The sequence below is a fragment of the Mugil cephalus genome, chromosome 1 (assembly GCF_022458985.1).
Source record: "Mugil cephalus isolate CIBA_MC_2020 chromosome 1, CIBA_Mcephalus_1.1, whole genome shotgun sequence".
Taxonomy (NCBI): Eukaryota; Metazoa; Chordata; class Actinopteri; order Mugiliformes; family Mugilidae; genus Mugil; species Mugil cephalus.
In genome coordinates, this window is record NC_061770.1 from 40377480 (window position 1) to 40389517 (window position 12038).

General features: G+C 43.0%; 1 protein-coding gene across 3 annotated transcripts in view; it reads left to right on the forward strand.

The window, feature by feature from the left end:
- Window positions 1–12038, forward strand: part of LOC125005809 (pyruvate carboxylase, mitochondrial-like) — a 277141-nt gene that overhangs the window by 217545 nt on the left and 47558 nt on the right. For all 3 annotated transcript variants that reach the window (XM_047581417.1, XM_047581425.1, XM_047581406.1), the window contains exon 15: window positions 5397–5618. In XM_047581417.1, the coding sequence (XP_047437373.1) occupies window positions 5397–5618 (222 nt within the window). The remainder of the gene's footprint in view (window positions 1–5396; window positions 5619–12038) is intronic.

Sequence of the window (12038 nt, forward strand, 5' to 3'; positions counted from 1 at the left end):
GAGCAACGAGTAATTAAACCTAGTTGTGCCAGCGTAGTTCAGGGTCTAGAGCAAGGAGACTAGCCTGTAATCATTCAAAAGGAAGAAAAAAAAGTCATCGAACGGTTAACCGTAATAATCTCACGATGCATCATCCATATTTAGTGTATTACATTTGGGCTAATTTAGCAAGGCGCCGCCACAACACGAGCCAGCGGGGTGGGGCTACGCTTCGTTGCTAAAAATGTAAACACTTGTGTGTCCATAAGGCACTTTGGATAAAAGCAGCCCCGGCAAATGACAAATGGGCTGTCGAACACTCCGAAAGCTGTAGGCGGAAAAAAGGCCTCCTTAAATGGCTCAGTTTAGCACTCGCCAAGGAAAAGGGTTTTAGCCCGGAGTGCTCTGCTGAGCTGTGAGCACAGCAGTGAGAGGGCGGGCAGCTCATTGTTCGCGCGGGCAGAAGTTCTCCGCGCCTCGCCCTGCTCTGCACCGACGCCCCTGCAGTCTCACGGGAAAAGGCCGACGGCCAAGCCGGGCTCTTTGATGAGCTCGTTGAGCTACTTAGAGTCTCTGGAGTGGTGCTCCGTGGGTTTGTGTTTTCGCACAGCCGGAGAGCAGCACGTTCAAACCGATATTTGTGAATTTTGGGCAATTAAATGCATTTTTAATATTAAATTATTTTTAAAAAGCGTCCAAAAAAAACTGAGGGAAGCACACTTATTCTAATTGATGTCTGTGGTCATTTGAAAGCCGTGCACTTTGTATCCTTTCCCGCTGCTCTTTTGGGGTTTATTTGACTGGGGGGGTGCAGAGTGGCATGAGTTTACACAGCCGCTCCTTCTGACAGCAAACGAAACAGCCGTCTCTTGTCAGTCTTGACGTGTTCATCGGGCGCCCTGCTCCGCTCTGCCTCGGCTCCTGCGCCAGCGTTCCCCCGGTAAACACGAATTTGTAACAAAATAATGTGAATAATATGAATCATAATCAGGCAGAACTAATCAAATCTGACATCTAAAAGCCGTGCGTGGCGGGGAAAAAAAAAAAAAAAAAATGAGCGCGCAATGGGACGGATTATCGGCGGCGTTTAGTGTTTGTGTCCGTGCTTACCCACAACTTGTCATGCTTATGCAAATCTCGTGTCTTGTGCGATCAGTCCCCGCAAGAAAACAACCCACTCGCACATGTGCGTGCACAATCGCCCGGACGTATACTGTAATGACGAGGCGCTCTGCAGACGGACGCCCTTTGTGCGCACACCTACGTCTACCTACTGTAAGCAGCTGACGAGGTAGTTGCATGAGGCACAGGCGCAGGCACCGAGGCATACCTAAAGCCCAGTAATGAGATTTGTAATGTGCTTATATCCTTTCTTTCATCCGAGGGAGGGATTGAGAGAAGAGAGGGATTAGTCCTGTATTATCACACTCTGTGGAGGGAGGGACAGGGCCACGGAAGGAGAAAGGGGTTATGAAAGGAGAACACGGAAGGGGCCTGGACAGTGTATAATCCTCACATATTGATAAAATGCTCAGGTGGACACCGCGGGAGTTCCTGAGAAATGGACGGATAAATTGACTGGGATGGAACTGGAGGGAAGGATGGATGGATGGCTAGAGGGAGGTAATGCGGGCAAGATATTCCTGAAGGATGACGAATTAACAGTAAATTTAATCGCAAAAAAATGAATTCCCGAAAGACGGGGCGAGGGTGTCCTGACGGGGCCTGTTAACTACTCAGAGGCCATTATTTTGTAATTAGGATTTGTAGTGTGAAACGTCCCCTTTCCGAAGGCTGATTGCTGCTGGTTCATCGATGGTGTAGAAGTACACCTTGTTCCAATTATTGTCTGGATTTATTTAATGGAGGACATCTAGAGGTTAATCACCAGATGCCTCTGAGCTAGCTCTAGGAAGAACGACTAATAAAAATGACAGACTGCTCTCCACACACTCGGTGGTGCGCTGTGTTTGTACTGCGACAGTATTTTGTCGTACAACTTTTGCAGTTTGGGATTGGAGGCCTCATCAACACCTTGTGCTGTTCTTCATGTTTTTTGAGATGTTTGTAAACCATTGATGTGTGCGTCTGTGTCAAGCTACATGTCACTGAAAGTGAATGTCACTGCTCTGGTGTAGCTTCTACATGTCTAAGTAACATCCACACGAATGAATGCCGGGTCCAAAAGTTTCCTAGAAAAACATCGAATTGGCACAAGATGATCAATGTTATTAACTTCACCTGTCAGCGGTTTTAATGTTGTGGCTGATCGGTGCACCTCCATGTTGGTTTGCTAAAATTAGTCATATAGTCTGTCGGTCAAAGCCTCCTCTACACGGTAGGCCAATCGTGCTGAGCCAATCGTGAGGCACCCAGGTGAAAGAGGAGCTAGCAGTGCAGCTCACCCCCGTCAACCAACTACTGAGGCCAGAAAAGGATCACTTTGTTTCATTTTCTTTACCTTTTAATTCCATATGTATATTTTTATGTCAGGTGTGTTTACCTGCACTGCCACCCTACCATTGCACATTTAAAATAGCTTTGAAAAGCTTAATATTGAATGCAAAATGATGATAATAGTGTATATTTATAAAGGGCACTAGAACTACATATAAAGACCCTGCCTTATTGAAACCTTTTTTTTTCATGTAATTTCCTCTTCCCATAGAGGAAAAATAATGCACTAAAACTCTCCTCTCCTGGCTTTGTTTTAGCACATCCGCTAAATATTTTAACCTTTGAGTTGAACTGATTGACTGTTCCAGCACACCTGACTTTAATAAAGCCCTTATTAGCAACTCCCGCCGGCATCTGCCAGTGAAAGTGGCTCCGAACACAGAGACACAACGCACAGAGCAAGCTTTTTGTTGCAAGTGCCCGGCTCTTTTTTTTTTTTTTAACCCTGATATTAATAAAAAAAAAAAAAAAAAAAAAAAAAAAGCAGCCCAGAGCGCTGGGGCCCGTTCTATCTGTTCACATTAGCTGCTCTAGCGGAGGTGCAGAGGAGGGAGGGGCAGGTGAACGATGAGAGCAGAGGCTTGAAAAGACGTCGGCCTGGGAGACTGCGAGGGGAGCCGGGTAGAGAAGAGGGGCGTGTCTGTCAATGCAAATGAGTGGGTGTGTTTGCGCGTAAGTGGGTCAGTTGTCAAGCACGGCGGCCGCCTGGGACCCGTATCTCTTTACGACTTTTTGTTTTTGCCGCCGCTCCGCTCAAGCGCCGACTGATGTTTTCTCGAGGAAACATGCATAGGCCATTGTATCTATAGTCTCTGCAGTCCCAGTGCACGCAGCATCATTTCTCACTTGTGTTGAGTGTCAAACAGAGAAGTGGTAAAAACACAGAGAGCACGTTCATGAGGCTGCAGGAGAAATGTAAGCGCTGAATCATTTTTATCCTGTGTGTGTGTGTGTGTCCTTGCACAAAATATTAAACGTGGATCTTGATGCGTCCAAATGTCTGTTTCTGTCCGACTTCACAGAGCTCATCTCGCTTCCCCGCATTGTGAGCTCGTTTTGTACGTCTGCGCCGGCGCGCGTGAACAAACGTGTCTTTATCTGTGTGTGTGTGTGTGTGTGTGCGCGTCTGTGTGTGTGTAGTTCATTTTGCCTCTGCTGGCCTTCGAGACAATTACAGCGGAGATCATTTGTTTTCAAGGATGAGGAACAACACTGAAAGGTCAAGAGAAAATATTCAACTACACAGAGAGAGAGAGTGGGTTGGTGGGGGTGGGGGCACCTAAGCAGGCAGATAGTACCTCATTAACTAGTCTAATTGATTGATGATTGCATACACCACGGCAAAAAATAGATCCAGATCCCGCTTCCAATATTATAATGCCTCAGGTTGTGCTTGTGCTTAATTGCGAGGCAGAGAAGGACGGGCGCAGAGATTAAGATAGAGGGCCGGTTATAGTGGCCCACACTGAGCAAAGCTTCTGCAGTGTTTGTTTTGAAGAGCGCGCTCGTCTGTAACAAACTAGAATTGTCAGTATCTGTCTTGGGGATTGAGCAGCACGTTGTGAATGCTTTTAACGCTTATATTACACTGTTAAGTTACTTAGGAGGACTCAACTTGCGTCACCAGGCTGTTCTCACCATGAAACATGTTATGCACTGATCATGCATAAAGTTATGACCTCCTTCATCCTATGGGTTGAGGGGAGGAGCCTCTGGTGATCATCCCACAGATACTTGATCAGTTTGAGGCGGAATAAAATGGAGATCTAGTAAATTTGGAGGTCAGATCAACACCTCCTGCTGTTTTTTGAGTTGTTCCGTGTTTTTGTGTGTTTATCCTATTCTATCTATTGGGTGGGGGTGTCTGGTCTGGTCTGGTCTAGGTGGGTGCTACATGTCTAAGTAACATCCACATAAATCCCAGGTCCAAAGGTTTTCCAGCAGGACACTGAATTGTGACAAGATAGTCAATGTTATTTACTTCTCCTGTCAGTGGTCATAATGTTGTGGCTGATTGGCGTATATTTACATACATGCGTTTTGTTAGAAGCACATCAGAGGTGGTGGTATAGACTCTCTTCTTCTTTTGATTTTTTTTTCTTCTTGTCTGCTGGATATGCATCACATTCATCTGGTTTCAAGACTAATAGTTTACATGGAGAAATTAAATACGTGCACAAGCGCATCATTTAAATGTTACCCATCGACTACTGCCTCCACGCCTTTTTCACATTCAAGCGTGCTCAGCTCTCTTTTTGCTGGTGCGGAGAGAATTTTTGGATCTGAAAAACGGGGTCAAAGGCCCCGATATCTCTGGATTCATACGTGTGTGAAAAGTGAAAATAGCAGCCGTCCTGGAACCGGTTCGCCTTTAGCTGGCAACCGAGCTCAGTCAGTTGGATCTCTTGTTTCGCTAAACGGCGGCTGGCTTGCTTTATATAGAAAAGCAAGGCCGCGTGAGTCATTGTCAGCGGGAGCAATCCATTTTCACGAATCGGTGGGTGGTGTGTCTAATAAGCCGGCTGCTGAGCTTATATTCTTGTATTCTTTTATAGCTGATCTCCTGAGCTGAGGGTGATAGGAGCAGCAGTCAGAGGAGATAGCAGCCACCTCATTAGCACAAGTTATGACAAGCGGCAGACTTGTTAACAGCAGCAACTAGAGAGAGGAGTTTACGCGGTACCTTGTTAAAGTGATCTAAATCATTTATCCGGCAACATACCTGTATCTAAACTCAATAGGCTGTTTAAAATTGGATAAAAACAAGAAATAGTCTGTTAACAACCATTAAACCCCCTTTATGGAGCAGAGTTGTGGGTAATTGCTGGTCATGTTTTTTTTATTATTATTTTAATTATATCAACAGGTTTCTATTCAATAAATGGACTAATATTCCTCCTAAGAGCTGATATAATTTTCTCTAACCCATTTTATTTCTCCTCTCTCATCTTTCACTATAGCCGACCCCCCGGTGGGTTTCCGTGACATTCTGCTGCGCGACGGCCCTGAGGGATTCGCCAAAGCCGTCCGCGCTCACAAAGGTCTGTTGCTAATGGATACCACATTCAGAGATGCTCACCAGTCACTCCTGGCAACCAGGGTTCGGACCCACGACCTGAAGATGATCTCGCCGTTCGTCAGCCACAACTTCAGCAACCTTTTCAGCCTGGAGAACTGGGGAGGTGAGCGTCGTCTTGTTGAACCTTTGTTGCGCAAAGCAAACAGAGCGAGGCTAGTGGTGCTTGAAGCTAATGCTAAATTAACTGGTTTCCTTTTTGTTTTTAGTGCGAAACATTGCCTTATTGTTTTTATCTCTTTCAGTTTTGAAAGACGAACATAAGGCAACATTTAGAGCAGGACATATGGACAAAAAAATTACTCTGATAATGACCCATTCATGGGTCTATATACATCACTGTGACATCATGACGTTAGCTGGAGACAATGTCACTTTCAACCAAGAAAATGTTATTTTTCTGTATTTTTTGGTGCCAAAATGGAAAGATCAAAAACACTAACTTGAAGTTTTATCACATATCAGCCACTGCCAGTCATAAAAAAATTTGGTTTGGCTTTTAAAAGTAAGGATTAGAGTGGGAACGTCAACACCGGGCACACTTCATAAGATTAATTAATAAGATTAATATGTAATTCATGATCAGTTTCAGCCTGGATAACGTTATGGTTTAGAATAAATTGTGTCTTACATTAAGTTAATGCTTATTTAGGGAATTTTTGTTACACGCTAATGCTAATGCTAATGCTATCCACCGAGGCAACGTTAGCCGTGCGTGTCAGAGGTGTCCAAGCAGAAGGTGCATTTGCTACGTTACCCTCCACAGTGGTTCCACTTCCTTCTTGTAATATCTTTGTTGGAGAGGCTTCACTTGATAAAGACAGACCAGACTTCATCCCCTCTGTATCCTCCTTTGGTCAAATCGTCCATCCTGTGAGTGAGAGTGTAGGGGACGGTGAATATAGTCCCATCAGACAGAGTCAGCTTTTTAAAATAACACTTTCTTGGGTAGTGAGTGTATTAGTATATTATCTAAAATATGTCACAACAGTCCATTGCTATATGCTAACCGGCGTTTACAGGCTTTGGCGTTTGCCACCAGTTAAGCCCCGCCCCTCAGAACACGTCACATTTTTCGCAAGCCTTGAAGGGGTCTATATGCTCTCCCACTGGCACTCGCATACAGACTACCACAAATCTCTCTTGTCTGATGGCTATCGTATTAATTAAATCCCTTTATGCCATTTCAATGAGTGGGAACGACTGAGACTGTACCTGAAATCCTCTGTTCCACGTGCCATTAATCACAGTGACTGTACCGTTTAGTTTATCATTGAAAACCTCTGTTGTTCTTTCATCTTCCACTTCATGTCAGTCTTCAGTAAATTCCCCTCAATAGCAAATCATTGAACCCTTTGCCTGCTCTTCAGCCAATAGAGAAAATCACCTCATTTAAACTTCTCGAGACACGAGCAGTTCAATTGTGTCTCTGTATAATATGTAATTACTCTGAAATTGGACAGAGGACGACAATGCCTGCATCGTGTTTGAACAGCTGGCGACAAACCCAATTATCAACACTCCTTGATAGTGGTCCCGCGTGAAGTGCAATTGCCATGAACTGGTTTCAAAGTGTAAATTCATTTTTCTCCCCCTTGTTTGAACAGATAGGACGCGTGCGTTTGTAGAAGCGCCGCGGCCAGTGAACCTCTTGAGGCTAAAACATTTCATTTGATGCTCAATTATAGTAAACTACAGCGTGATTGTGCTTACATTGTGAAGGGCGCTTTGAGTGAGAACAGACGTGAGAACCAAACGGCAAAAGCCCCGCTCCGTTTCAGGTTTCCGATTCAGAGACTCACCGCTCGCCGTTAGAGGCTGTTTGAACCAAGTAAGAAGAAGAAATGAAAAAAAAGAAGAAACACGGGAGAGATTCTCCAGTGAAACCTCTTCAGTGCTTTGTGAGATTAAATTCCTCCTGGTGGCAGATCGTGTGCACCAGTTAAAGGGAAAGCAATATATTTCATTACTCTGGGAGAGCACTTTGAGCGGATCTCACATTAAACAACTGTCTACTTATTTCATGTTTGAACAGATAAAAAGGTTATAGCAAAAGTAAATTATTGAGTAGATATTTCGATAAAAAGGCCTTAAACGCTTCCTTCTCGCGGAATATTGTGGTATTATTACGAGACTGACCCGAGAAATATGGTGGTGTTTCAGTTTAGCAGTGTCTAAGCGGTTACATAAAAAGACGATATATGTAAAGAGACGATGAAAACTCGTGATGAACTCGGTTTTTCACGCTAACGGGTGATGGCGGATCAGGTGCCAGGGGGTCCCCCTGTCAGTGTAGGTCATTATACAACAGGGACTCTTAAAGGAGTTCATTTACTCATACTTACAAAAATGTATTACCAAGTTTCCAGCTAAGATCATATTAAAATGTTTACAATCATGCATAACACCTCCGCCCTGATAGCTCTACCTCCGAGGATCCTACATAACGCAGCGTCTCGCTGGGTTTATTCACAGTCCAATGAGGCAGATGTCTTGGCTTTTGAAAGCAGCAGTAAATCTCCTTTTGGGAACATCGCAGCACTGCATGTCTTAGTGCTTAATTTCGAGTTTTTGCTCAGATAAAATCTTCTTTCTTTGACTGCTGCTTGTTTTTGTTGATGTGAACAATGCCTGTTCTAACTCAAGGCGGCTTTAACACATTCATTTATCGGTACATATGAGCAGGTAATATCTAAACGTGGGAGTCGGCGCCACAGAGAGTTTTTTTACCGATTTCAAACAGCACTTAATGCTGGGTGGCTCCTGCCAGCAAAGAAATGTGACGAACGTCAATACTGAGTGACGTAAAAGTCAAATTAAGTGTAATGGGTATGTGGAAGTATCTGATTTATGACCACGTAAGGTAGGGGCCCAAATTAGGAGCAACAAAAAACACAATTTGTTTCAGAAACAGAATTTTTTTTTATTCTTGACAAGTTAATTTACTAGAGTGAATTATCATTTTTTTGAAGCCTAGACCAAAGGTCTTCAACAGGGGGTCCACGACCCCTAGGGGCTCCACAGAGGTACTGCAGGGGAGTGGCAAAATCTTTGGTTGATTAGACATCTTTTATATATATATATTTTAATTTTCCCCCACAAAATCAAATTTCTTTAAAAACGTATTAACATGAATCAAACATATTTTAGTAAAGGGATAAATGGAGGCAGAAGACATTATCTTTCAGTCAACACTTCACTCATTCAGCGATGCAGGAGCTGTCAGGAGCTGTCCGCACTGTTTCGCACAGAGCGTCACCCTAGCCAAGACCTGCCAATCAAAGCCTCCTGTACACAGTAGGCCCCGCCCCTATTGCTGCTGAACCAATCATGAGGCTGCATATCACACGCCGACTATATCAGGTGCCGCTCAATTGGCCGAGAGCCTATTCAGTCCCCAGGTGAAATCCCAGACACATGCTGCAACATTAGCAGAAGAGAAGCTAATAGCTAACAACTACGGAGGCCAAAATGACTTTAGCTGATTCACTGTCATTACTACATTTAACTATGTTTATGTCACCCTATGTTGCACCTGTTTGAAATAAAAACCTAAATATTTGAACCTGTGCATTGTTTGAATAGCTTAATATTGAATGCAAAATGATAATGATGATGTATATTTATAAATGGCACTAGGTTGAGTTTAATGTATAACACATATAGTAGGTAGGTGGTCTCTACTTGATCTCTCCATCAGTCTGGGATCTTTGGTCAGAAAAACATTGAAGACCTCTGCTCTAGACCATGACTGCATCTTTAAAGTGAGTAGAAATGGCAAAAATGTTCAGTATGTCCTTAGACAGTTATTATGGTAAATATACACTTAAAGAAAGTCTTCACTAAAACACAGAACATATAATTTCACACAAAATTATATCAAATAATTTCACCCTGATAGCCAGTCTGCAACAACTGACTAATTTTTGCAGTACAACATATAATTATTCTTAAATAAGCAGACAGTGTGGTTAGCGCTGTGATTTTTGGAGTAAAATCTAATCTAAGTAAACGCAGGGGATTAATCTGGGTGTCTGAACTGAATCGCGCCGAGAGAAAACTCCCAGAGAATAGCGAGCACATCTCACTTTGTGTCTCCATTCGCGCTGATGTTTGAGTTTCTGTGGGAGTCGGGTTTTAAAACCGTCTGTCAATGGGAGCTTTTGAAGTTTAAACAGTGTTTCATCTTCATAGAGGAGTTGGAGAGAGTTAATATATGCTCTTTTTTTATGTACCAGTGCACATCACCGAAATCAGATGTAAAACATGAGTTGGAGAAAGTGAAGCGGCTCCTGACCTTATGATTGTGTAACCGCCTGATATTATGAGCTGAGGAGGAAAGTTGTGGTGGTATTGTGTGACAGTGAAGTGTTTTATAAACTAGTTTACTCTCTTGAGGCTCCAGTGCATTATATGATTATGAGAAAGCAGAATAGTAATTATTTGAACACTTAAAGGCAGAATAAAGCCTAGAAAGAGAAATATCCCCTGAAACCAGTCCTTGACTGGACTGTTTTGTTGCATAATAATGTATATGAATGAGAGGCCTCCTCTACAGATTAATAACTCTGGTCTGATGAAGAAAAACCAAGAAAGAGATACAATGGAGATTAAACATTTAGCAACTTGATGAGCAACCACTAAATACTGAACCAAATTCCTAGTTTAATACGTTCAAGCGGTCGTCTGACAGGTGATGGGTTAAATGCAGAAAAAGAAACTTCCCCAAGCGACAGATTAGTACTTATAGGTAATAATTTTATTAGTGGTTCACCCCCTTATAGTTGTTTATTGAGTATGAACTAGGGGCGGAGCTGGACCTGAATAAGGTGCTTGGAAAGGCACAAATAACATGTCGTTCTTTACAAATACTTATTTTATATACAACTAGTTTTACTTGTATTACTTGTATATATTCCTCATGTAACTGCAGTGAATATTTGTTTTTGAGTGGCGTTCAGGAGTCAGGGGGAAAAGTCCGTAACAGAGGAGGCTCTGACTGGACCAAACACGACTTTTGTTTTTTCCGTTATGTTACGTTACTACTGAGACGTCTGCAGTCAGGTTCTCTCATGTTAGCATTCGTCTGTTAGCTCACTAATTCAGACTATTGTCTACTGGTGGTAAATAGTAAATGGTTTCGCCTTTATATAGCACTTTTATACCTATTGGTACTCAAAGAGCTTTACAGTCATAGACACATTTACCCATGGGCTCACACAAGCACATATTCACACATCAGTACTGTGCACTGGGACAAATTATTATATTGGCTAATAAAAGAACACTTATTTTTATGCTAACACTTCTATTTAAGGATATGTTACTAAAAAAATAGATTTTTACATTTATTTTGAATTTTATTCAAATACATTTTTTTCCCTCAACAAACACTAGATGCTTTGCACAGACCTATTATGAAGCCAGTCCCAGTCTAATCCTGTGGTGAAGGCCTTTCTTATCTAAATCATGTGTGCAATGCGCTTCTCTATTAACTCCAGTAAACTTCTATACCAGTGTAATGTCGGCCGATGTGACTGACGGTTGAATAGCTCTGCAATGCGTTGAGAAAAGAAAAGCCTGTCTCCAGCGTACTACTGAAAGATTTTCATTTTATAGGTGAGAGTAAAGTCCTTGTTGTGCATTTGAATAACATAAAAAAAACTAGAAGTGTACGTGACACTACAAAAAAACGCTCTGAGCTGAGAAAAACTCTTTATTTTTTATATTGAACGTACACAGTGTCACCACCCAAAGTTCTCGGACTCACCAGTTGCTCGCCGTGCTCTCACCACACATCGATTCAGGTTGTGAAACATGAATTAGCCCGCCGTGCTGCAGAAAGTCCTACCCAGCACACGCGGTACTGTCCCACTCTGACATCTTGTTACAGTACCTTTAAACTCTTCCCCATAAATCACTTGATAACCACAAGAGCATTAGCAGCCGTGGCTCTCTTGATAGGACACCCTTTTACGCAACGCACTATTACTACAGAGCGATCGCAGATACAGATTGTCGCACTCGTCTGAGGCCCAGAATAAATTTCCAAAGAGAGATGACCACGTGAGCGTTGGAGACTGGTACCCAGACGCAGTGTGTCTATGCAGGAAGGTTTTTTTTCTACAGAGTGGTCTTAGATAGGGAATATTGCTTTCACATGTTTCAGCTGCTTAGAGGCAGAATGAATCAGAGATTAAGCCTGTGAAGGCCCTTTGAGGATTAAGTCCCTTCCTGATATAGCATCCCTCTGTGCGCCACAGAAGGTACAGTAGAATGAACTGGGTCACATAATGTGTCTATACCGTTCCCCATATCTGCTCCACAAAGTTAATCAGATGGAGAGGCGGTAGGTGGTGAATTGCTGCCTTTGTGTGTTGACGTTGTGCTATAGGAGCGTCTGGTTTGTCCGTGCAGTTGCGTAATTGGTACATTTTGCGACCCCCGCCCTGCAGTACCACCTGTTGAAGAACTATGCAATGTTTTTCAGGCCAAGGACCTCCAAACTGATGGAGAGCTGAAGTAG